This window comes from Debaryomyces fabryi (genome assembly GCF_001447935.2).
Source record: "Debaryomyces fabryi strain CBS 789 chromosome Unknown contig00094, whole genome shotgun sequence".
In the NCBI taxonomy this organism is placed as follows: Eukaryota; Fungi; Ascomycota; class Pichiomycetes; order Serinales; family Debaryomycetaceae; genus Debaryomyces; species Debaryomyces fabryi.
The window spans coordinates 1-25,440 of NW_015385520.1; the positions used below are offsets into that span (position 1 = coordinate 1).

Consider the following 25,440-nt stretch of genomic DNA (forward strand, 5'->3'; position numbering starts at 1 on the left):
GAGATAGTAGAGGAAGTGTAGAGATAATGTAGCCAGCGCACCCTATATAGTCGATTACCACTTTCCAATACCTCTTGTATGCTACACGTACACAAGACAAAGACGTACACGTAGGCTCGAACTCGCCACCCTGCTTATCTCCGGCCGTCACCGTAGCTGCGAAAAAGAAAATGCACTAACATGTAAATTATTCCAGATTGTCTTTTTTGCTGGTTACGTCGATTCCTTTTCGTTAAAAAATTTCATCACGGAGCCTTTAATTACCATATTTAATATAAGGATACAAATTCCGGCTTTTATTGGATTAGTTCTTATTCGTCGATTTCAGCTATTTTATCATCTATTCATATCATATTACATCGTACTTATTTCATATTTGTTTTTCATCCATGAACTCCCAGGTAAATAACCAAAATGATAACCAAGAGGTGTTCAAGGAAGACCAGTTCAGACCAGTTTTCTTTGATAAGTCTGGCGGCGGTGGCCAAGCCACCACCACCAGTGGACCTACAGAAGAAAAACGGGTCAGACTAGATGGCAGCATCAGTAAAGACGAGAATATGTCTCCCACCACAAAGCAAATCCCGGTGATGAATCCGTTGGGTCGAAAGCAATCTCATAGTTCGCATATGAATGCGCTCGCTCGCACTCATACCGTTCGTACCCACAATCTTCTCGGACACTCCAACACATCTAAACAGCATGCACATCCCCTTGGGCTTGGTAACAAGCGTAAGGCGCCCAAGTTCATCCGCAAATTCAGGTCGCGGTCGTTACCCATCATTAACTACTCGAAACCGGGACATATACAGCATTTACAAAATTTTCCTAAAATCGCCCACACATCGGTTCCTCCGTTGCCTCCCATCAACTTGCAGAGCTTGAAGGAGATCGACTTGCATGAGATATTGAAAAACCCCCAGTTGAGGCACGATATTGTGTTTGACCCGCAGTTGCAGTTCAGACCGAACCTCGATGGCGAGCGTGGCAAGAGAAAGAAGAGCATTATCGACAAGTATTGGGGCGAAATCGAAAAGGAGTGTAGCCAGTTCTTTGCGGCATTACAGACCCATAACATGATTAAAATCTCCCGCTTGCCTATATTGTTCACTACTTTGAGGGATATCTTGTTGTCTTTGCTTCCATACAAGGACAGGTCGTCTGTAAACGAAGTCATGGACATCGAGCTCTTGATACAGCAGTTATCCCATGGGTCGTTCGATTTTGTTGCGTTGTCCCAGTGGTTGGGTGAGGTGTTCAAATCTCACTGCGCGCCCATGAGGGACCAGTGGGTCGCTGACATGATCAACAAGTTTAGACTTGCTTTTACCGATAACTCTGTCAAACACTTGGTGCAGGGCCTAAGAATGATCTTTCTGATTTTGGAAGCAATGAAGTTGGATGTCGCCAACCACCAAATAAGAATCTTAAGACCTGTCCTCATCGAAACGGCAGTCGACTTTGAAAAAGACTACTTCCACCAATTAATATTAAACTCGAAAATTGATATTTCTGATCTGTTAAAGTGGTTCTATAAGCTGTACCATAAGAAGTGCGACAAGCTCGTCAAGCTTTTACCTAATGATGTATCCGAAGAAGAGCATAAGAAATTTTTCCTTTCGTCCTCAATCATAGACTTATTATCATGCCGCAACATGGCCACAGAATTCCCTTCTACCTTGGCATTCGATCACACAAGATTGGTGTTGTTGAGAGCCGATGTCAGACAGTTGGTTTGTGTTCAGTTGTGTATTGTCTTGTACAAACAACTTCTCATTAATTATCCACAATCATCCAGCTACAGATCAGAAAGTTTCAAGCCTGTTAATATCAACAAAATCCAAGAGGAACTCTTGGCCATTGTCAGAGATGATAATGGCAATGTCAAATGGACTAGAAATATTCAATCTATCGCATTACAATTGGTCAAGAATGCTGTTACTAATCCACTCACTGGCAAAACGGATGAACTTCCACAATCAATGGTTACGTTTGCTAATGGCTGGTTAATAAAACAAATTCAGCCAATTTCTGAAGTCTACGGCTTAATGGAGGAAAAAATTTTCAAGGATTTATTCGTTGAAGTTATTAACTCTTCAAAAGCTTCTGCTTCTTCATCGTCCACAATTACGAACAAGAACGTATCTGAAATGTCTAGTATCGCCAGCAGAATTTACACGTTAGTAAAGTTCCATTGGAGTGTATTCGGTAATTACTATTCTGATTATTTCATCGAAAATAAATAATCGTGCATGTATATTTCAATTATGCCCACCACATCATCCCGAAAACTATTAATTCATACGATCAATTCATCATTTAACCCTACATTATTATAATAATAATACCTCATGATATCACGTTTGTTTATGCTTATATTTATTTTTTTATCCAATTTTCTTTTTTTTTCAATCTTTTTATTGTTGTTAATGGCGGTCCTCCCTATTTAGTTCGTTGATCTAGTTTCACTAGAATTTAGATTTGGTTAATTTGCATGTATTTTTTATATTCACTATTTTGTAGTCAAATAATAATTCTACATATTCAAGCCATATATACCATATAAATTAAATTTCTAACTCGAGGCCATTGATATTACAACTCACACTTAACAATTTAAGGTTGTTGAACTTCAATTCCTGGTGTGTGTCGCTTTTTTTAAATACAATCAAATTCTTTAAGTAATCTACCAACTCATCATTTGAAATCGAATTGTTAAGAAATACCTTCTTGTTTGCAATCCCGTATTTTAAAGTCAAAAGAACTTGAAATCGTTGAAATCCATAATTAATCTGGAACTTTAAACAGCAAGTATACTGCTTTCCTCTGTGTGCTGTTTTTTCACACATTGAAGGAGTTTGCAAGTCAGCTTTAATTATACCAATTTCGTTGAGATAATGAATGAAGATGCGTCCCAACTCACTAATCTTTGACGATGGTTCAAAATCTTCATCAACTTTAACCTTGGGCCATGGAATATCAACATTTTCATTGTTCGTCTGGTTAATAAACTTGACAGTCTTACTTATCTTATTTGCATCATATTCTGCGACTGGTTGTATTTTATTAGCTTTAATATCCGGTCCTCTATTCTCCTTCGTCAGTTCATACTTTGAAGTACTAGGCGAAAAATGTTCAAACCGAAGAGGTAAACTCTTGGTATCCTTTAAATAATTTGAGCTCATTATGTGCCATTATAAGAATGAAAAATTGAGAAGACATTTAGGCTAATTATATACTTCGACAATTTGGGAATTATTGAAGCCATCTTGATACATAATGTTCTGTGCATGTTTTAACCATTTTTGGATTCAGTAGGATCCGAAACAGTTACATGTGTGGCCAACGTACTAAGGTCAATGTCTTTACCTCTTACCGAAAATATATCATTCTTTGTAGTGTTAGTGGTGTCTTGGTCATTATCAACGTAGCTTTCATCGTTCTCTCCATCAACTGGATCTTCAGAGTGACCCTCCTGTTTTCGTGGGTTATTTGCTATATCTGCTGCTTTAGGTATGTCAGTGCTGGTGATTTTCAATTTCTTGTAAGGTTGCTGCTTCTCATCTGTTTCAGAATAAGGGTCTTCTCTAATAGTGAAAGGATGGGTCTTTCTTCGAGCTATGGCACTATTCTGTTGAGAATGCTTCAATTTTCCTCTCTGTCTTATTGGGTAGTACCCATCGTCATCTTCGTAAGCAAAATTGCTAGAACCCAGCGATAACATATTAGGAGAGTCCTTAGCTTGGCCTGCAACATATTTGCCTGTACTGGACTTGTTCATTGAGTCTAGGGTCTCAGGGGTGCTAGTATATCCTATTGGAGTAGTATTTTTGCCCGCAAACTCATTTGAAACACTCGGTGTAACTTGAGAAATGAAATCACCCAAATATGGTGTTGTTTGACTTTTCTCATTCTTTACCTTATTAGGTATTGTTTCTATACTACTAAATGTTAACAAGAACTGAATTAGTCTTAAATTAAACCCCGTCATTATTCCAACCAATGTTCCAAATATAAGCCCCACCATTACATAGTGGGTTAAATTCACCATAAAAAATCGTATGTGAGGAATTAATATCTTGATATTTTCTCTTGTAGGCTCATCTATACCAAGTATATAGAACAATGGTTTGCTGGGTAGAAATAAAAACCCATATATTAATGTTTTGATGGATATTGCAAGAGGGATAAACACAACATGTTTTATTATTTGGTACGAAAGGTTTAGACAAGGGTAAATTAAATGAGTCAATGGCAATAAACAAAACATAAAGACTCTCCTTGTATATAACATTACATATTGTAATGCAATGTTAGTATTACTATCCATCTTTGATGTTGTTTAGAAGAACTAATGTACATATATACATCGGTTAACATGCTTATCATGATCGAGACTTTTGCTTGCGCTTACAGAACACAAAATCTACTGAAATTTCACAGCCATTAATACGTTCTAGAATAATACAGTATATTAAGTCTATATAATCATTTAGTATGGCCTGGACTTGGTGGAACATCACCAGTATCCCATTTGCTAGGGGTGGAGCCTAATTCAAAGTGAATTGACCCTCCATTTTTGAAAAGATCATCATGTGTAAACCAATTTTGGTTCCACGAATTACCATTTATCTCTACACTTTGGATGTAAATGTTGTCGTTGCTCAAGTTAGAAGCTGTGATTTTCACATTTTTGTCGTTTTCCAAGTTCAAGGTGGCACTTGAAAAGAAAGGAGAGGAGAGGAGGTACGTGGATGTGCCCGCAACTGGATAGAACCCCATAAGGCCAAAAAATAGCCATGCTTGCATTGAACCAGCATCAGAGTTTCCAGGTAATCCCGCCGGGCCAGTGGAATACTTGGTGTTGATTAAATATCTTATAGTTTCGACGGTTTTGTAGTTGGCGTTGACATAATTGTAAAGATATGGAGTTAAAAAACTTGGTTCATTTCCAATATCAGCAAACGCTTGACCGTTAAGACCAAACATATCATCAAGACGAGCTATGAATGTGTCATTGTCACCGATGAATTCCACAAGGGTTGCAATATCGTGTGGAACAGCCCATCCGTATTCAACTGGTTTACCTTCGTATTCGTCGTCACCCCAATAGCAGTTACCGCAAGAAAGGGGATCGTAGCCATCGTATGCCCATGATCCATCGGCGTTTTTTGGTTGAACGAAGCCGGTGTAATTACATGCACTAGCTGTAGCGTTGTGGTTCCAAATATTTTGCCAGTTTGCCGATCTTTTTAAATATTTATCGTGGGCTGTTTCATTGCCAATACCTTTAGCCACAACTGAAAGCGCAAAATCGTCATACGAAAATTCCATTGTTCTCGTAACTGATCTTGTATAGGTACGTGAAACATATCCAAGGTTAATCCAATCCGACAATCCACCTCTACCTTCTTTTGTGGAAGCGTCTGGAGCCTTAAAGTCGTACCAATAGGGTGGAGCTACCTCTGCATTTTTGACCATTGCTGAAAAGGCTTCATCCCAGTCAATTCTATTATGTACATCTTTCACATAGGCATCAGCCATCAAGATATCTGAATTACTGCCTCCTTGAGTTTTTCCATTCTGATTAGCAGATCTTCCATCTGGAGTGTATCCATCGTGCTTGTAAATATCAATCAAGCTCCTAATTAGCTCAGCGCCTCTGCTTGGGCTTAAAAGGTTGAAAAGAGGATTCAAGCATCTGAAAGTATCCCAAATAGTAAACCAGTCATCGTAATATGGCTCTGATGATTGCCAATGTGGATTTTCACCAGTTTTGTTAGTTGGGAGTAAATGGGCACCATAAAGCGCAGTGTATAATAAATTACTAAGTGTTGTGTTATCATTGTTCACATTTACCTTACCGAAGACTTGATCGTCCCACAAAGTCTTGGTATCTGACACGGTGGAGTTGAGGTTATAGTCATTGAAATCAGCCTTGATGTTCTGGCATGCTTGGTCAGTTGAAATGAATGAAATACCCACCCTGCTTCTTATAGTTGATTGGTCTGATGGAAATGTGAATACAATTCCTACTGACTCGTTGGCACTAGTAGAAGCTTGCAGCGAGTTAAAATTGCTGGTTCCAACAAATGCCTCTACCAGATTGGCGTTGTTTTCAAAATCACCACAGAAATAGATGGTCCACGGATCTTGGCTGGCCCATCCTCCAGCAAACGTTGCTTGACCCTCGTAACCATTCTTATCATCATTTGCTTCTACTGATCCATTGACAAAATACTGTGTCCAGTACGATTTATCAGAATTTGACAAATGGTGGGTAACGTTGATCATAACCTTGGGCTCATTATTTTCTGGAAAGCTGTATTGATAGATGCCAGCCCTATCTGCAGCTGCGAATTCAGCTTGTATTCCGTTGTTGAAGCTGCATGAATAATAACCCACGGATCCCGTGTCATCAGAGGACCTACCTAGACTGCTCTGACTCGAATAGTCAATATTTCCAATCAATGGCAATTGGGAGACGACTCCATATTCTGGCGATCCTCCCGTTCCACTTTCATGCATCATAGATATACCGGCAACGTTTCCATCTCTGGCATATCCAGAAAATACAACTTTGGTTGAGGAATCTATAACATCAACCCCCATTTTAACCATTCCAAACGGTCTAGCTGGCCCAGGAAACACATTCCCTCCTTTCTCTGTTCCGAAAAATACATCAACGTCTGGCTGTAACACCTGCTGACCCATCACCATCCCTAAAACGGCTGCGAAAATTATCCAATTCATCATTTCAACAATTGTCTAATCTAACACCACTCCTCAACCTTTTGGTTAGTTCCATACATACCAATATATATAGTCCCAGATTCTTGATCTATCCACCAGATCTTGGACATGTGGATCATCTTGCACTTTTCTGGGACACCCCATGGGTGCCATGTATGATAACGTCCTCTTTTCGGACCGTGTAGGTCTTAGAACCGAATACATTGTTTTCTACTATGATACCATTCATCCCTTCTGCAAATAATAGACCATATGACTTACTCAATTGGTATTCGAGTACATATGCCAATAGAGTACCCGGCCTGTAAACGACACTTGAGTATGCACGCAAAAGGTAAAAAACGTTTCTCATGCAACACAAGTCCATTAAACCGCAAAATGTGTATCGTACAATAAGCTTTCCTAATCTCAATACATGAAACATTACCATACAATACACAATACTACTATACCTTGCCATTCACCGGTTTCATGTTTGTTTGAAACAATTACATCGTGGCTTTACACGTGGCTTCTATCATCCAGACCCCATGATCAAAAAATTCTATTTTTACTTAGTAACAACGTAGTTTCATGATATCTGATCGCTTAAATTCAGTTACCATCGATATTGATGACTGCTAAGCCAGCTTAAGCTACAATCTAGTATATGTCCCTAGTGATTGCGTGACTCTTAGAGTGTGGTAAGATAAAATGTCGTCTGGCCATATTCGTGGTATCGCGACATTGGCCTAGATTTTTGGCAAAATGTCGCGTACTAAAATTTTCTAATTATTTGTCATATAACCTATAGAAGATATCAATTGTCATCGTACTATTAGATAGGGTATCTACAAGTTATTATAGGTATAATAGTTCACCATGGGTGACTCTAAATCAAAAAAAACCATGACGAAGCTTGGGAAACTCTTTGGAGTTTCGCAGACCAATCTTCAGCAAATGAATAGCCCGGTGTATGAGGAACCCAAGCAAGCGGCTAATGGCGCTCATGACAAAGATAATCTGGTAGGTGGGCTGAGGAAAGCATCACCATTTTCTAGTAAGGAGGATATTATAGCGGTGGGTCAGGAAGAGGGCAGAGCATCGCCTATGCAGAGAAACATGTTGTACGGTATTAATAGCAATAATAGCAAAAATAGCAGTAATGAGCATAACAGTAATATTAAGAATGACGGCAATATTAGTATGGGGGTAGGCGCCAACAACCAGAACACTAATGGAAACATACAGATGACTAATAATAAGGGCAAAGCGGCGTCGAGGCTGCTGATGGTATCACCAAGAACAGGATCGAAAACAAACATTTCTACGATGAATAATCCCAACAGAATTGCTTCTCCAGCCCATTCAGTGAATTCTTCGGAAGATAATATATTGTTCCACCCTCAACCACAAGTGGTAACGTCCATGGCGTCAGATTTCAATCTTCATTCAGGCTCAAACACTAATTTGCCTGCCATAAGCTCTCCTAGTCCAATGAACATACGATCGCCTAGTATGTCCGTTTCGTCAACAAATACAAACCAACCCACGAAAAAGACTCCTAGCAGTGCTGGCGGTAAGTCAAATCCAGTCTCGAGAACATCTTCATTGAAAACTAAGCCAGTGGCACTAAAGGATAAAGACCTCAATTCGTCCGCTGTATCGCCTAGTCCAACGCCTACCAAACCGAGGTTCAGAATGCTAGAAAATGGTTTGCATGAGCATAATTTGCGTTCTGCTAAACGACAAGAAAAGTTGTCGAATATGTTGAAAGGCTTATTAGGGTCGAAAAAATTACGTGATGAGGCTATATCAGCCGTGCCCAATATATTGCAAACACCACAACCATCAAATTCACAGTTACCACAAACTAATGACAAGCCACCCACCCTTTTTGCTGGATTAGTTCATCAGGTCAAAAATAATACCTCCCCATATCATGGTACAGTGAATGGAATAGGCGAGCAACCAGATTGCAGGTCTTTTGTTGAAAAGTATGGTAGATGTCAAGAAATCATAGGGAAGGGATCTTTTGGGGTGGTACGGATATCGCATAAGAAAATCATCGGTCAAAACAGTGACACGGAAGAAAAATTATACGCAGTGAAAGAGTTCAAGCGAAGGCCCAACGAATCAGACAAAAAGTATAATAGAAGACTCACGTCAGAATTCTGCATCTCATCTTCATTGAAGAACATGAACATCATCAACACGTTGGACCTATTGAAGGATGCGAAGGGTGACTACTGCGAAGTAATGGAATTTTGTTCGGGCGGTGATTTGTACACCTTGATCATCGCCTCAGGAAAACTAGAGTATGCCGAAGCCGACTGCTTTTTCAAAGAATTAATCAGAGGTGTCAACTACATGCATGAAATGGGTGTCAGCCATCGAGACTTGAAGCCCGAAAACTTGTTATTAACGCAAAATGGTATATTGAAGATCACCGACTTTGGAAACGGTGAGTGCTTCAAAATGGCCTGGGAAAACGAAATCCAATACAGTGAAGGCATCTGCGGCTCCTCGCCGTATATTGCTCCCGAAGAGTTCAGCCAGCATTCTTTCGATCCTCGCGGCGTCGATATATGGGCCTGTGGTGTTATTTACATGGCCATGAGGACCGGTAGGCAGTTATGGAAGTTGGCCGACCCTAAAAAGGACGAGTTCTTCGAAGAGTATTTGATGAAGCGGAAGGATGCCTCTGGCTACGAGCCTATTGAGTCTTTAAAGAGGGCACGTTGTAGAAACGTCATCTACTCGATTTTGGACCCTAAGCCTGAGAGGCGTATTAATGGTAAGCAGATTTTGAATAGTGAATGGGGTAGAGAAATCAAGGTTTGTGATGCAGGTGAAGGTAAGTCTGATAGTCAACCACCTGAAATATAGCCTTCGTGACTTATATAGTGCTTGTATATCTTTTATGAATAGATTTGAAGCCTTTCCTTCACGTGAGAGTCTTATCCATAAAGAAAAATTGTAAACATTCATTTTCAACGCGGTAGAGATTTTAAATGGTGATCTTAGTTAAGCGCTATACTCTTTCTAAACGATTTATCATTTATTACATTAAAACCAAGGTGTTGGATAGAATAAGGACATTCGCTTTGATTATTTGAATTCTACATATATAAAAATGGTTGAATTAACGGATTATCAGCGTCAAGAAAAAGTTGGTGAAGGTATGTATTGTCATCTTTTTTTCGTACATTCAGCAAAACATGTGTAATATACGGGTATGTTAGATTCAAAGACGAAAATACTAATATAAATAGGTACATATGGGGTTGTTTATAAGGCATTGGATACAAAACATAATAATAGGGTTGTTGCTTTGAAAAAGATTAGATTGGAATCGGAGGATGAAGGAGTCCCATCGACAGCCATCAGAGAAATTTCTTTATTAAAGGAGATGAGGGACGATAACATTGTTCGTTTATACGATATAATACATTCGGATTCGCATAAGTTATATTTGGTGTTTGAATTTTTAGATTTGGATTTGAAGAAGTACATGGAGTCGATTCCTCAGGGAGTTGGATTAGGCGCTGATATGGTGAAGAGGTTTTTGAATCAGTTAGTCAAGGGTATCAAGCATTGTCACAGTCACAGGGTATTGCATAGAGACTTGAAGCCCCAAAACTTATTGATCGACAAGGAAGGGAATTTAAAGTTGGCCGATTTTGGTCTTGCGAGAGCGTTCGGGGTGCCTTTAAGAGCATATACGCACGAAGTGGTAACTTTATGGTATAGGGCGCCTGAGATTTTGTTGGGTGGCAAACAATATTCAACTGGGGTGGATATGTGGTCCGTTGGTTGTATCTTTGCAGAAATGTGTAATAGAAAGCCGCTCTTCCCTGGAGATTCAGAAATTGACGAAATTTTCAGAATCTTCAGAATATTAGGTACACCATCCGAAGAGACCTGGCCCGATGTTTCATACTTGCCAGATTTCAAATCGACTTTCCCTAAGTGGTCAAAGAAAAATTTGGCAGAGTTCGTGCCTACTTTAGATGAAGATGGGATCGATTTGTTAGAGCAAATGCTTGTTTATGATCCAAGTGGTAGAATTAGTGCAAAGCGTGCCTTGATTCATCCATATTTCCAAGAAGATGGTGAAAACTACGATAGTTATCCAAGATCTGTTAACATGGGTTAAGACGCGTTTTTTTGCATTTTTTTTTTTTGCATTCCCCCAGTATCGTGATACCTATTTGTATACGCTAGTTCGTCTTTTTAGCGCCGTTCTCTACGAGTTTCGAAAAATTGGTTCGTGGCTTATTCATATAAGAAATATATTAGTTTTGAAACATGCAGTATGTAGAAATGCTATTTGCTAGTGAAAAATGACATGATAAAAATGATGATTGAGATAAATGCAATTAAAATAGTAGTAGTTGTTGTATGTGTAGTGACATTCGTAGTTTGGCCTTGCGTGGCATCGTTGGGTACGTGAATTGATGGTTTAGTACCTGGTTTGGTCAACTGGTGGTATATTTGGGTATCTCCTGGGGATAATGTGGTTCCAACTAAATCAATTCGAGTCACTGTAGGCTCTTTATCGCCAGTACTGCCGTTAGCTACTTCTGTGAGCTTGGAAAGTTCTCGTTGAACCTCAGACACCTCGTGTCTCATAAACCTGACTTTCTCGAATAGCCCGTCATTTATGCGTCCTACGTCCTTCAAATATTGTAAATGGTACGCATTCTGGTTCTTAATGCCATCCAACCGGCTTTCTAGAGATGCAAAGTTCATTTCGATATTGTGATGGTACACCTCCAAGTCTTCCAAGATTTTGCAAAGGTTGAACTCCGTCACCTTCAGACTGCACGCCATATCAATATGACTATCACAAATACTTGACGGCACACTCATACTTCTTTTGCACTCTATTCGATCAACTTCCATCAAAGACGCCGTCTCGTCGTCGCTCATATCGTCACTATCGCTTACAGAAAAGCGCCGGCTCACTGGACCGTGTGAAACGAATTCTGTCTCGATGTATCCCGCGTCATCCCCACCTCCTTCGCTAACTATCCACTCCAAGATCATAGCTGAATCTTCTTTCAGAAAACTGATTCTTTCGGCTTTTTGCCCAAACATATCCTGGACCCTGTTAATCACCATCTGTGCCATCACCACCACTCCCGGATCATTGGCCTTCCGCCGTTTTTCGTTGCTTTCATCCTCTATATTCTTCAATAACCCATACATCTCACTAAGCGGCATATTTTCTATAAATCCCATCTTTTTCCATACCCGATCAAAAATTTCCTCATCACTCCCTTCTCTGCCGCCGATCCTACCACCGATCCTACCACTTTGGCCTAATGTTGCGTCCATTTCGTACCGACAATAATTTGTGTTTACTTGATGATTTGTTACCTTCTTCGCAATCCTGTGTACTTATTTTAACTCCTTTATCACCTTAACTCTTCTTTGCCGCCTACCTTCTAGCTATATCTACTATCGTATCACACTATAGATCATACTAAATTTCTGCGATTCTTCCTATGGTTATATGCACAACCAATATTTACGGAATTGTGTCCCGATTAGGAAATGTAATTACGGGGCGAATGATTGATTTTGTGTCACCGAGTTGGGAGAATTTTGGTGTTTGGAGGTTTGACCAAAAATAATTTGGTGTTTGGCTTTATTTTATTGGTTTGCAGGTTACGTTGATTTGCAGGTTGGAGCGTTTTTTGAATGGGCCATAATCTATCAGACTACGTTAATGGTATGGTATAAGAAGACGGATAATAGCAATAAGAATATGAGTAACAACTATTCTCCGAGCAGCGGTTCCGCTGGTGATGGATACGGAGATAATGGATACGGAGACGATGGTTCGGGATACAGGGATGACGGTTCTGGGTACAGAGGCAGCTACAGAGGTGGTTACCGAGGTCGAGGCCGCGGAGCGTACAGAGGACGAGGAAACGATCGAGGTGGTTATTACGGCAGAGGAGGGGGGTATCTGAGTCGGTATAACCCATACTACGGGGGAAGTAGTAGGGGAAGAGGCGGATATTCGTCGTACCAGGACAGAGACAACTATCGACAAGAATACGATACTTCGAGACCCACGTCACAAGGAGACGACAATTACCAAGACAGTTATCAAGAAGGATACAGCAGGTATGGCGATGAATACGGTGCTGGTGGGAGAACCAATGACACTAGTTATGGATACTCGCAATCGCTGTATAGAGGAAGTTATAGAGGAGGATATAAGGGAACATATTCCTCCAAAGATAGAGGAAGTTACCATGGAAGGCCATCATATGAATCCGAGCGTGCGCCAGGAAGTAATCTGGGCTGGAAAGAGCATTCATCGTCATCGCCGGCATCAAAACCCAAGACCCCCCAACACAAAAGCGCACCTGGGCCAAAACCTCCTTCCAACCCATGGATTACAATCCTCCAGATAAAGGATGATGCCGTGAAACATGCATTCGAGCATACCCATGAGGAATTGGGCCGCGTAGATAAAGAATTGTACGAATTACAACATTCCAAGCTATTATTGGAGAACTCGGTAGCTAATCTTGAAAGACAGGCACTTAGAGAAGAGTTGCACGTACAAATTACGAATGAAAAACTCGAAGAATTCACTTACTTGTGACGATGCATGGTTCAGTTATTTTTTGAGTGTATATGTATAGAAGTCTTGTATATTGTAATGTATTATTAGTGATATTATAAGAAGGCTGTATGGATGGATCGCGTGAAAAATATTATTATGGATGAAAACACAGTTACCACTTTCTCCTTAAAGCTGTATAAATTTTATCGAAAAACATGTCACTTTGTCAATTTGTGTCATCAATCAGTGATTGTAAGATCACCCAAGCGTTAATATACGGTGCTTTGTTCGTTGGTGTTTACAAAGTTACCACTTTTACGTTAAGCTTTGGTACATTATTATGCGATCTTTTTATCTTACCAGCCGTCGATTTTAAGAAGTACGGAGCAAAACAAGGGAAATGGGCTGTTGTCACGGGTGCATCCGATGGAATTGGTAAGGAATACGCTTTCCAATTGGCATCCAGAGGCTTGAATGTTGTGTTAATTTCAAGAACTCTCTCAAAGTTGGAATTAATTGCTACTGAAATTGAAACTAAATACAAGGTCAATACCAAAGTCATTGCTTTTGACGCTTCCACCGATGAAGACTCCAACTACGCTAAGATCTTGCACGCCGTATCCAACTTGCCTGTCACTGTGTTGGTCAACAATGTCGGTCAATCCCACTCGATCCCAGTTCCCTTCTTGGAAACTGAAGACAAGGAATTGAGAGACATCATCACCATCAACAACACTGTTACTTTGAAGATCACCCAGGTTGTCGCCCCAGTGATCGCAGACACCGTTGCCAAGGAAAATAAGAAGGTCAAGGGTTTAATCCTAACCATGGGCTCCTTCGGTGGTTTATTACCAACCCCTTACTTAGCTACATACTCCGGTTCGAAGTCCTTCTTACAGGCCTGGTCTGCAGCTTTGGCTGGTGAATTGAAACCCCACGGCATCGACGTTGAACTAGTTATTTCGTACTTGGTCACCTCGGCCATGTCCAAGATCAAGCGCTCTTCTGCCTCCATTCCAAACCCAAAGAACTTTGTTACTTCAGTCTTGAACACTGCCGGTCGCCGCTGTGGTGCACAGGAAAGGTTTGCTACCTCTACCCCATACTGGACACATGCATTGATGCATTTTGGAATTGAAAATACCGTAGGTGTCTACTCAAAATTCGCCAATTCCTTGAATTTCAACATGCATAAAAGTATCCGTGTTAGAGCTTTGAAAAAAGCTGCCCGTGCAAATGCTACAAAGACCGATTAGGTCTACTCTTTCCTATCAAGAAGTACTAGTTCTATAATCCAATATATGTCCGTAATACTAATGGAACCATCTGTAGGCATGATCACATGATCAAGAATGTTCTAGAAAAATCTCGAACCTATGAAGGGAGTTGAAAAATCCATTATTGACGACAATAAATACACTTCTTTATACCAATTAGTTCTTTTCTCCGGTTGTAAAAGGAATAATCTAAGTTTAAATTCTATAGAATATTCAATTAAAAAAAATCTATAAGTTAGCATGGTTAAAGAAACAAAGCTTTACGATTTATTGGGTGTACAACCTTCTGCTTCAGAGCAAGAAATAAAGAAGGCATATAGAAAGCTGGCCTTGAAATATCATCCAGATAAGCCTACAGGTGATACAGAGAAGTTCAAAGAGATTTCAGAAGCTTTTGATATTTTGTCCAATGGAGACAAGAGACAGGTGTACGATGATTACGGGTTAGAAGCTGCAAGAGGTAATGCACCAGCAGGAGGGAATCCGTTTGCAGGAGCTGGTGGAGCTGGTGGAGGAGCTAGTCCATTCGGAGGATTCAGTTCTAGTGGAGGGTTTTCGCAGGCTGATGCGTTCAACATATTCTCACAGATGGGTGGCTTCGGAATGGGAGGTGGTGGTGATGATTTTGGATTTGGTGGATTTGGCGGTAACAGTGGAGGATTTGGTGGTTCTGGTGGCTTTGGTGGTATGCCAGGAGGCTTCAGCCAGGGTCGCTCTCGCCCAGAACCGGATACCGTCACCATATCATTGCCGGTATCATTGGAAGATTTGTACCACGGCGGAGTGAAGAAAATGAAATTGAATAGAAAGGGTATCAATGGTACCAAAGAAAGCAAAGTTATGAGTATCAATATAAAACCTGGATGGAAAGCGGGTACAAAAATCAACTTCACCAACGAAGGTGACTACCAAAAAGAGTGCCACGCCAGACAAACCGTCCAATTCATACTTGAAGAGAAACCTCACCCAATTTTCAAGAGAGATGGTAACAACTTGAAAATGAATTTGCCATTGACATTCAAAGAATCCTTATGTGGTTTCTCTAAAGAGGTGAATACCATCGATGGTAGAAGAATCCCATTGCTGAGATCCAGTCCAATACAGCCAAATACTTCGACTACATATCCAGGTTTAGGTATGCCAATCAGTAAACTGCCAGGCTCTAGAGGTGATTTAGAAATTGTATTTAAAGTTGATTACCCTGTATCCTTAACCCCTGAACAAAAACAAGTTATAAATCAATATTTCTAAAAAGATATTTGTTACATAATTTAATTAATAATGAAAATAATGACAAATTGTTTACCTCCCTGTTTAAATATATAATGAAGACATACATATAGATAGATGCATTCCACTTTTAATATATATTAATATATATAATTGGTTCCCTTGTAAAGTAGTTTGATAGAATGAGCGTTTTTGTGTAAGCTTGTAGTTTTTATATTTGAAAGATATAATGATTAATTAAACTAATAGGCATATCACCCCAAATCATTTTACTCTAAGTCATGTCCGTAATTTTGGCCTCTGCTGGCTACGATCATACAATTCGATTCTGGGATGCATTAACTGGCGTATGTTCAAGAACGATTCAACACACTGATTCCCAAGTTAATAGATTGGAAATCACATCAGATAAACGATATCTTGCGGCAGCTGGTAATTTATACGTTAGGTTATATGATATTAGACAAACAGGAAACTCGGGTAATACGCCTGAACAAGCAAATGCTGGTGGTAACAATAGCAATAATAATAATTCGAATCCTGTTATGACATTTGAGGGACATACGAATAACGTTACTTCTTTGGCATTTCAAATCGATAATAAATGGATGGTATCATCGCTGGAAGATGGTATGGTTAAAGTCTGGGACGTCAGGTCACCTTCTGTTCAGAGGAACTATAAGCACCATTGTCCAGTCAATGAGGTTGTGATTCATCCGAACCAGGGTGAACTCATTAGTTGTGATCAAGACGGTAATATTAGAATTTGGGACTTGGGAGAAAACCAATGCACTCATCATTTGATTCCTGAGGATGATGTCCCCATAAATTCCATCTCTGTTGCCAGTGAAGGATCAATGTTAGTTGCTGGTAATAATAAGGGAAACTGCTATGTTTGGCTGATGCAAAACCAAAAGGATATTACATCCTTAACCCCTGTAACCAAATTCAGATCGCATCTGAAATATATCACAAGAGTTGTTTTACTGACTGATATGAGACATTTAGCTACTTGCTCAGCAGATCATACGGCAAGAATCTGGTCGACTGAGCAAAATTTTAGTTTAGAGACAACTCTACATGGACATCAGAGATGGGTATGGGATTGTGCATTTAGTGCTGATAGCGCTTATTTGGTTACTGCATGCTCTGATCATTATGTTAGATTGTGGGATTTGTCGAACTGTGAAACTGTAAGGCAATACAATGGACATCATAAGGGTGCTGTCTGTGTTGCTTTAAATGATGTTTGATTATTTATTAGCTGTAAGAAGTTTAAACTTGTCTAACTATTTGCTGCTCTACGCGATGCTTACATTGAGTGAGTCCATATCTTTACTTGTCAATAGATGGACAGGCTTGAATAGCTGCTTTCTATTCCTATCTGCGAACTGAAGCTTGAAAACTGAGTTCTTGAATGCAATAGGTATATTGGCAAACTTGAATAATTCTTTCAAGTGTGTGGTGAACATTTGGTCTTCAAAGTTCCTTGGGCTTTTGTTATACCATACTGAAACTTCCTTAGGAATACCTTTAATTTTTTTGCTTGTACTCAAATATTTTATTTGTTTGCCGATATCTACCAATTGAGTGAGCATTGTATAGCTGTTATTCATTATGGAGAGAGGTAAATATGCATCAATTGCCTGTAAATTTAGAAATGATGCACATTTTATCAATGTTTCAAGAAGTTTTTCTTTATTTTCAATCCATTCATTCATAATAGAAGCATCAATATCATACTGGATAATAACTTCTGCCAATGTTAGTAATTGCTGACTTATATCTTTAAAGTATATTATCGTTGATATTTTCAGATCTGTTAGATCGCCCGGGATTTTGACTTCAAAATATGTTCTTATATCTATTTTGAGTTTAGTCGCTAGACATTGAACGTGATAATCCTTGTCCGTGTTAGATATCCCTGTGTATGAAACCAAGTCGTATTCATTAAAGCCTGATATAACGTGATTCAAAGGAAAGCAATAACTTGGGACAATTTTGTTTTCACGAAGGTAAATGCAAATACTTCTAACATTATTCAAGCTGTGTGGTGATACTTTGTATGTTGCGAATTGAAGCGACTCGATAAGATCAACTAGTTTGTCTCCAGAAATATTAATTAAGTCGATGTCTGTCATAAATTTTTTAATATTGTCATAATATTTTTCTTTGCTAATATATGTATTATCCACTTCGTAATTCAAACTATTATTGTAAAGATCGTATAAGACTATCGCTAATAGTTGTTGGTGATTTTTTCTTGACTCTTTAAGAAGATCTTTGTCGATGGGTTTTCCACAATTGCTGCAAAAATCAACATTACATTGATTTTTAAAAATTAGACCTTTAGATAAATCATTTGAAAAAAAGTCTTGGAATGTTAAGCTACATACTAACATTCCACAAATAGAACAGTTATATGAAAAAAACCAATCGAATCTCTGCTTGCATAAGGAGCAACTACAGCTGAAGAAGAACCTCTTTTGTAATTCTAAATTTCTCAATTCCTTGGGGCAGCTTGTAAAACAATAATTAGTCATTAATTCCTTACTCTCAGAAACCGGAAACGTAGCAACTAAAGAGAACTTTGAATGATTTAGAGGTATAACTAGGGTATTAGGAATGCAGGAATGATTTAATAACGAAAAATCTGGATCAAAACTAAAACCTATTGCTTCTTGGTATTCATTCATGAGCACACTCGAATTAACCAATATAATGCACAAAAGCTCCCAAATATAGCTATACAATTTGGAGCCCATATTAATATCAATTGCTTTCACAAGGCATTTAGTATATTCGTGTAACCAAGAATACTCTTCGTCTGAATTTATGATGCTACTATGTGACGTTAAGTTGAATACTCTAGATTTGTATTCTTTGTCAAGATCACATAAAACATACAATCTAATCCCGTGTCTAATAAATTCTGAAAGACTATCCTCTTCTTTGAACTGACTATTGTCCATTATTTGCCTAAAGAAATGGCATTCGTACCGGTGCATTTGATTCCAATGGGCATTGTAACATTCCTGATTACAATATTTGTAAATTCGACATTTTTCACAAGTTACCATCTTAGACTCTATAATTGAGTCGATATCTTTAGGCTTTGAACAGTCATATCCAACAAAACTCGGAAGTTCATCATTTATGAAGGTATTTGCCGCCAAACAATTTTGACACACATTCTTGCACGAATCATTACAGCTGTCCAGAGGTAAACTATTGATGGTTTTCAATTTTGGTTCAAACACCTTAACTATTCTGTTTAAGCTGATGTACCGCTTAGCTGCTAATCCTCTTTTTTCTGGTCCTTTATTTCCGTGTATTAACTTAATATCACCATTTTCAAATTCTAATTCTGATGCTGAATTATCCGGGTACACCTCGAAAGTCAATGATTTTGTTATACCACCGTCATATTTAAGCGCTTTCAGGTCTCTATTATGTAGTCTATCCATTTTTTGAATGGTTAGACAAAGTTCATTCTTGGACACAATTTGCAGCTTTTTAAATTCATACAATTCTATGAAATACACAAAAAGAACTCTAAAAATGCAAAATATATATTCATAGATATATTTAAAGCCTATAATATCATATATGTACTGTAATGCCAAATTTACTGTGTATGTACTTATAAAGCTAATGCAATAATGGGAATCATGGAAAAATGCAAATTGAATCCTTTAATTTAATAAATCGTCATTCCTACCTAAGAAATTTTCAACTCCAACTGAATCGTAATTTAACATCATTTCGTTGTTACTTTGATCGTCTTTAACCGAATCCGTACCATACGCACCATCTAAAAGGTCAACAATACTCGAGAGACGTAATTGATCATTTGAAGAGTCATCAAATTGGCCCATACTAGTGTTGGTGTTATTTGCGCTGGTATCGGCTTTTGGGTTAGTTTTTTCATTGGTATCTTTGTCTGGAATAGGCATCTCATTGAAAGAGGTAGAAAAATCATCCAGAAAATATCCTCCTAATTCAAAACACCAGTTGAGGTATTCGTCTACCCAGCATCTAACAATCCACCAAGTACCAAATCCTTGGCCTCCGTTTAAACTGATTTCTCGAAGACATGTCGTAAGCAAATTGCTAGAAACTAATGTAAATAATCTGGGATTGACATTAGAAAACTTAGAAGGTAATTCCGCAAGAAAATTGGCAGATCTAGTTAACACAGATGATGTTTCGGAATTAACTTGCTCATGCAATATGGTAAGAAGATCATCATTTAAAACATGCAATAATGAATCTACGTTTCCCTTCGAGCAGGGAACTTCTCGTAAAACAATCTCGTTAATATCTAATTTTAGCCAATCGTCAATCATAGCTTGTTTCTCTGGTGCACTGTTCAAAATTCTTGACGCAGAATACCCTGTCTCAATTACCTTAACTAAACGTGAAAGAATCATAATGAACTTTTTGGCATTCTTTATTTTCATGGCCATAAAATATTTAGGTACTTTATTCTGTAGCGAGTATGATAATTTATCCACATATTGGTTCGAAATTTGTTTTAGCTGTCTTAAAACGTCATCAGGGACACTCTGAAGATGTAACTTAGTCAACATTTTAGCCATTGTTTTGTACATTATGTTATCACATTCATTGACCCATTCAGAAATTAAATCATTAGTATACAATTTAAAAACCGGTGCTGTCAAAATCCCATTGAAACTAGCAAAAGAAGAAAACAATTTTCTGACTTGCATGTATCTTAAAAATTCAAAAACTGATGTGCAGTGAACTTTGTACAACGAGTACAATGTATCAGCAATATCATAATCAGCATCTCTTGGTAAATATGGATAAATTGAGGGTAAATTTAATGGCGAATTCAAATTTTCTCCATTAAGTGACAGGTCGATCAAACCGAAAAGATTTGGAATGTGCTTTAAGTCATTAGCCAAATATTCACCGTTTGACAAAATAGAATTTAATGCGGCTGATGAGTTTGATGCAGAAATACCAGAAGTAATAGGACTGTTGGATACAGAAGGGGTATTAGGGTTCTGTAAAGATTGTGGAGAATCATTTCCAATTGATGGTGATGCTGATGTAGGCGAATTTCCAGCTTGGATATTTTGGTCACCTACTAACTTGATTCCACAATAATGGTACTTGGATTGGCCCCTCATACCCAATCTTCTAGTGGTCAAGTTAGGAAATAAGATTCTAACCAATTTACCAAAACTTGCAGGTGATAAAGGTTTTAAACTGTTGTCCGCACAAATTTGAACATATCTTGCGTAAATCCTATTTCTGGGAACGACTGCGGTGGCCGACGATTCACATGAATTGAGTAACCAGACCATGCCAAATATTTGACGTTGCCTTTCTTTACTGGTGTCCTTGGATGTGGAATAACTCGTTTTGGTTTCTGGGATAGAATCATCATTTTCAACTGACTTGATTCGTAATGCAAGATCGGAAAGTGGTAGTTGAGACGCCTTAAATGCCAACTGTTTCAACTCGTTATCACCGTCATCACCTGGGACCGCATGGTCTGATTTTCTATATCTCTTTCTACCTGTTGATGGTGCCTCCTGCATTCCAGTAATATTTTCGACTGGTGTTGAAGCCCTACTAGGAATTGGTGACTTGGTATTAAGCATACCTACATCTGCTTCCACAGGCCTGGGTTGCATGGGGTTCATATTAGCAGTAGCATTTTCATTATTGGCCCTATTTTGAAATGGTGACGGCATGTTATAGACCTGGGTTAAATTTCCACCCGGCTGATCATTGTATACTTGCGGGTTCTCGATATTGCCTGCCATATATTGCCGCTGAAGTTCAAAGTGAAGCTGCATTTGCTGATTATAATTCTGAATGTTGTGTGTTTGTTGTTGTGGAGTAAACTCCCCATGGCTTGGAAATTCTGGCCTTTGTAAATTGGGTTGACCCTTGTATTGTTGAAAACTTGGGTGGTTGATCGGAGACCCCAATCCTCCTTCCGATTCATTCTTCACGTATGGCATTTGTGAATCCTGATGGCGAATTGCGTGACTCTGCAATGACGATTGTCCCTGGCTGGAATGATTCTGATTAGGAAAAATGTAATTTGAAGATTCCAATTTCTGATCCATATGATTTATTCTTTGTATATTCTTTTATCTAACTGTCAAACATGCAGTAGGTCAATTTAATGACTCAATTTATAATGACACTTATGAATATTATGCAAAACTTTTAAAAATCCCCCTGTGCTCAAGTATGGATACCTCTATCTAGTACCTTAAAGGGAAATGCAAAAAACACCTAGAATTTGGAGACGAAACAAAAAAAATAAAATTTCGAATAATGGACCTAAGTATATTTACAATCGCTTTAGAATAAATCTCTTCCTTTTTCTATAGCTCAATATACCAGGGAATTAGCAATGTTGAATACCAATAGTAGAATGCTAGTATTTTAAGAGGAGAAAAAATTTATGAGAACTGGATCAAAAAAATTTGTGAGAAGTGTACGTGCGTCGGCACTACCTTAGCCACCATGAAATGTCCATCTTGATAGACGATATGTTTCTCTAGTCGCTATTACTTATCTAAGTTCTCTACTTACAAAACACAATCGTTAATTGGGCTGGTTTATCTCTTGTACAGGCTCTTTTTGAAAATCTTGCTGGCAAGTAGTGGTATGTTGCATTGAGGTCACCATATGCTACAATTAAACTGGCACCTTCTCTAATGTATTTACAGTATGCGCAGACTCCAGTAGATGGTCGATAAAACATCTAATCATCGTATTCTACGTGAAAACCACAAACTCAGCACGTAAAAAATTCTTTCAAGTGCGGGACACCTAGTCACAACCGCAAAAGACCAGAACTCGATTTAGTATTCTATCGAACATTTTCCTTTCTGTAATGGGATATCACGAGTCCCTGGGGTGTTGCATTTTTCTTGTATCCTTTGGTCTTATTCGGTAGAGGTATTATCAAAAGTCGCCATAATAGCCATGTCGTCATGTGATTTGTTTTGTGCGGCTTGGATTTTTTTTTTAGAAAGCTCATCTGAAGAATTTAGTATCTCTTAGAATAAAATATTTTATCAACAGTATATATCATAGATAGACATGGCAGTATTAAACTCAAATCCAGAGATCCTCTTACGTAAGAGAAAGAATAATGATAGAAAGAGGTTAGAGAAACAAGAACAAGCCAGACAAAGACAGCTTGAACAAAAGAAGAAAAACGATCAACGTTCTAAAAAATTTGTTAGAGCTGAAACTTTAGTCTCAAACTACAAATCTAATGAATTAGAAAACAAGAGAATTAAGCATATAACTAAGTTCGAGAAACAGCAACAAGCAGATAAAATAAGCCAAGATAAGGAAGATGATGAATCTGGAAAGTTATTATTCATTATTAGAATTCCAGACCATACAAAGGGATTAAAGATTCCATCAAAAGCGCGCAAAGTGTTGCAATTGTTACGTTTGAACAGACCAAACACGGGTGTATTTGTGAAATTGACCCCTGCCACTGTTCCTTTGTTAAAATTGATTTCGCCATATATCGTTGCTGGAAAACCATCTTTGAATTCCATTCGTAAATTATTTCAAAAGAGAGCATGTATTTCTGTCATAGATGAAGAAACTAAAGAACCCCGTATCACAAAGTTGGACAATAATGGTGTTGTTGAAGATAAGTTTGGTGATGACTTGGGGTGTATTTGTATTGAAGATTTGATACATGAACTTGTCACTTTAGGTGAGCATTTTAAAATCATCAGTAACTGGATCTTGCCTTTTAAATTGAATGCTCCTGTTAGCGGCTGGGGTCCTCAGGCTAAGTTGGCAAAATTACAATATTCAACTGAACATCAAAGAAAAATTAGTTTGGCTGGTGATGCAAAACTAAACGAGATCGATATTGATCAATTTATTGATGAACAAAATTAATTGCATTATCTCCTATACTTTCTTTATATATATATGCGTATATGTATGTGTATTCTATCTTATATATCTTTTAACTAGTGTAATGTCAGACATAACTAATTTTCGTACCATAATATTTTTTATTTTCTTAGCATCCCATTTCTACTGCTGTTCCTCTTTCTCATAATGATCATCTTATATATCATGACATTGATATCCTCTCCTTGATACTATTATACAAATCAACCGACATAAATACATAATCTCTATAGCTGTAGTGTATTCCTCAATTTTAAGTGATCGATTTCCACTGTTTCGATCGTTTTAGTTTTTATGCGAAGGACAGTTCGCATTTCAAAGTGGGAAGTTTGTAAAATCTTAAATATTTTGTATAATAAATTCTAGTTAAATGGGAGGCTTTTTGTCCCATTTAATAGTAATTTTAGTATTAAATTTTATATTTTTTCTAAGTCTTTTGAAATTATCCCATTTAATGAATCGAGAATAACGCGTATAACTATTGAAGCTAAATCAAATAAGAAGTAATCCACCAAGACAGTCTACAATGGCATCGAAAAACTCATATTCAGCATACCAAGAGATAAAGTCTCCCAAAGACCATACGTACAAACTTCTTCAACTTTCACCGGAACTTTTAGATTATATCAAGTCTAATGAGCATGGTGAATTACTTTTAAAGTCACCATCGACTCTGAAAAACCACATAGTTTTAGTAACGAATAATAAAACTTGGAAGATGAGACAAATGAATCATTCTAATAGCGTCCTTTTGCTAAACAATATGAATATAAATAAATTGAATAAAACTATAGAACATATTATACCAATTGAGGAACCTACAAACAAACTATTGGGAATTGCAAACCTTGCGTATGAATATGAACTTTCCAAAATCCCAGGTCATATAGAAATAAGCAATTTGCCTATATATGACGGTAAAATTGAAGCCACATATGAGTGTGAAGCCCTTCATAACGTTGAAACCTTAATGAACGACTCACCGATCTCTAGGGAAGAATTCTATAATGAATGGTATACATTGTGTGGATGTGAGGTTAATGGAAATGCAGTCATACTTTCCAAAGAATTTGTTACTGAGGGATTGCAATTATTAATTCCCGTATTAATTACGAAGGACATAGACTACAAAAGCGATGCCTTCAATATAAGCATAGCAGATATTTCCCAAGATTTGTACCTGCAGAACAAGCTATACACTCAAGAAGTGACTAATACAATTCTCCATAAGTTCTGTATTAAGGATCATGCGTCAAATAGATTCAGGCTAAACAATCTTGCAGTATCTAAGTGGTTTGGAATACAAACGCTATTTAGTACGAACGCTCGTCTCATTTCCCCAAAGGATTTCTTATTAAAATGGAAGTCATCCTTTCCTCCTTTCTACAATGTTCCAATCGATCTATCCCAAATGAGAGGTTACTATTGCCGTCCACTCAATGAACAAATTCAATTCCTAAACCCATCAACTTTAACACCCGGTGATATGAGTACTAGAGTCAAAGAGTTATTTCAAATAGTAAAAGAATGGGAGTACGAAGAGTTTCTTCCTTTTATCGAGGAATTCATTCCAAAAGGCAAAAAGCCTGAGTCAATTGTACTAAAGTATGCTAAGAAGAAGAGAGTTGGAAAGAATAGATTTATAGTTTGTCCCAGATAATCTACGTT

General features: G+C 38.1%; 15 protein-coding genes across 15 annotated transcripts; 9 read left to right on the top strand and 6 right to left on the bottom strand.

Annotated features, from left to right (window-relative positions):
* Positions 1-389: 389 nt before the first annotated feature.
* SOK1 (Sok1p) lies at positions 390-2,246 on the top strand (the record flags this gene model as incomplete). Its single annotated transcript, XM_015612769.1, has 1 exon — positions 390-2,246. The coding sequence occupies one exon, from the start codon at positions 390-392 to the stop codon at positions 2,244-2,246; it is 1,857 nt and encodes a 618-aa protein (XP_015466380.1).
* A 321-nt stretch (positions 2,247-2,567) lies between these two features.
* Positions 2,568-3,185, bottom strand: AC631_03941 (uncharacterized protein; the record flags this gene model as incomplete). Its single annotated transcript, XM_015612770.1, has 1 exon — positions 2,568-3,185. One exon carries the CDS (start codon positions 3,183-3,185, stop codon positions 2,568-2,570), a length of 618 nt encoding a protein of 205 aa, XP_015466381.1.
* Positions 3,186-3,295: 110 nt separating this feature from the next.
* AC631_03942 (uncharacterized protein) lies at positions 3,296-3,991 on the bottom strand (the record flags this gene model as incomplete). Its single annotated transcript, XM_015612771.1, has 1 exon — positions 3,296-3,991. One exon carries the CDS (start codon positions 3,989-3,991, stop codon positions 3,296-3,298), a length of 696 nt encoding a protein of 231 aa, XP_015466382.1.
* Positions 3,992-4,488: 497 nt separating this feature from the next.
* On the bottom strand, positions 4,489-6,756 carry AC631_03943 (uncharacterized protein; the record flags this gene model as incomplete). The annotated part of the gene is made up of 1 exon (XM_015612772.1): positions 4,489-6,756. One exon carries the CDS (start codon positions 6,754-6,756, stop codon positions 4,489-4,491), a length of 2,268 nt encoding a protein of 755 aa, XP_015466383.1.
* Positions 6,757-7,641: 885 nt separating this feature from the next.
* Positions 7,642-9,621, top strand: AC631_03944 (serine/threonine protein kinase; the record flags this gene model as incomplete). Its single annotated transcript, XM_015612773.1, has 1 exon — positions 7,642-9,621. The coding sequence occupies one exon, from the start codon at positions 7,642-7,644 to the stop codon at positions 9,619-9,621; it is 1,980 nt and encodes a 659-aa protein (XP_015466384.1).
* Positions 9,622-9,868: 247 nt separating this feature from the next.
* On the top strand, positions 9,869-10,891 carry CDC28 (cyclin-dependent serine/threonine-protein kinase; the record flags this gene model as incomplete). Its single annotated transcript, XM_015612774.1, has 2 exons — positions 9,869-9,914; positions 10,008-10,891. The coding sequence occupies 2 exons, from the start codon at positions 9,869-9,871 to the stop codon at positions 10,889-10,891; spliced, it is 930 nt and encodes a 309-aa protein (XP_015466385.1).
* A 170-nt stretch (positions 10,892-11,061) lies between these two features.
* On the bottom strand, positions 11,062-12,075 carry AC631_03946 (uncharacterized protein; the record flags this gene model as incomplete). The annotated part of the gene is made up of 1 exon (XM_015612775.1): positions 11,062-12,075. One exon carries the CDS (start codon positions 12,073-12,075, stop codon positions 11,062-11,064), a length of 1,014 nt encoding a protein of 337 aa, XP_015466386.1.
* Positions 12,076-12,508: 433 nt separating this feature from the next.
* Positions 12,509-13,360, top strand: AC631_03947 (uncharacterized protein; the record flags this gene model as incomplete). The annotated part of the gene is made up of 1 exon (XM_015612776.1): positions 12,509-13,360. One exon carries the CDS (start codon positions 12,509-12,511, stop codon positions 13,358-13,360), a length of 852 nt encoding a protein of 283 aa, XP_015466387.1.
* A 176-nt stretch (positions 13,361-13,536) lies between these two features.
* On the top strand, positions 13,537-14,577 carry AC631_03948 (ketoreductase; the record flags this gene model as incomplete). The annotated part of the gene is made up of 1 exon (XM_015612777.1): positions 13,537-14,577. One exon carries the CDS (start codon positions 13,537-13,539, stop codon positions 14,575-14,577), a length of 1,041 nt encoding a protein of 346 aa, XP_015466388.1.
* Positions 14,578-14,838: 261 nt separating this feature from the next.
* SIS1 (type II HSP40 co-chaperone) lies at positions 14,839-15,849 on the top strand (the record flags this gene model as incomplete). Its single annotated transcript, XM_015612778.1, has 1 exon — positions 14,839-15,849. The coding sequence occupies one exon, from the start codon at positions 14,839-14,841 to the stop codon at positions 15,847-15,849; it is 1,011 nt and encodes a 336-aa protein (XP_015466389.1).
* A 260-nt stretch (positions 15,850-16,109) lies between these two features.
* AC631_03950 (TOR complex subunit) lies at positions 16,110-17,081 on the top strand (the record flags this gene model as incomplete). Its single annotated transcript, XM_015612779.1, has 1 exon — positions 16,110-17,081. One exon carries the CDS (start codon positions 16,110-16,112, stop codon positions 17,079-17,081), a length of 972 nt encoding a protein of 323 aa, XP_015466390.1.
* A 48-nt stretch (positions 17,082-17,129) lies between these two features.
* AC631_03951 (uncharacterized protein) lies at positions 17,130-19,295 on the bottom strand (the record flags this gene model as incomplete). The annotated part of the gene is made up of 1 exon (XM_015612780.1): positions 17,130-19,295. One exon carries the CDS (start codon positions 19,293-19,295, stop codon positions 17,130-17,132), a length of 2,166 nt encoding a protein of 721 aa, XP_015466391.1.
* Positions 19,296-19,523: 228 nt separating this feature from the next.
* Positions 19,524-21,938, bottom strand: RFX1 (Rfx1p; the record flags this gene model as incomplete). Its single annotated transcript, XM_015612781.1, has 1 exon — positions 19,524-21,938. The coding sequence occupies one exon, from the start codon at positions 21,936-21,938 to the stop codon at positions 19,524-19,526; it is 2,415 nt and encodes an 804-aa protein (XP_015466392.1).
* Positions 21,939-22,926: 988 nt separating this feature from the next.
* Positions 22,927-23,754, top strand: RPL7 (Rpl7p; the record flags this gene model as incomplete). The annotated part of the gene is made up of 1 exon (XM_015612782.1): positions 22,927-23,754. The coding sequence occupies one exon, from the start codon at positions 22,927-22,929 to the stop codon at positions 23,752-23,754; it is 828 nt and encodes a 275-aa protein (XP_015466393.1).
* Positions 23,755-24,298: 544 nt separating this feature from the next.
* DCC1 (Dcc1p) lies at positions 24,299-25,432 on the top strand (the record flags this gene model as incomplete). The annotated part of the gene is made up of 1 exon (XM_015612783.1): positions 24,299-25,432. One exon carries the CDS (start codon positions 24,299-24,301, stop codon positions 25,430-25,432), a length of 1,134 nt encoding a protein of 377 aa, XP_015466394.1.
* Between the last annotated feature and the right edge of the window lie 8 nt (positions 25,433-25,440).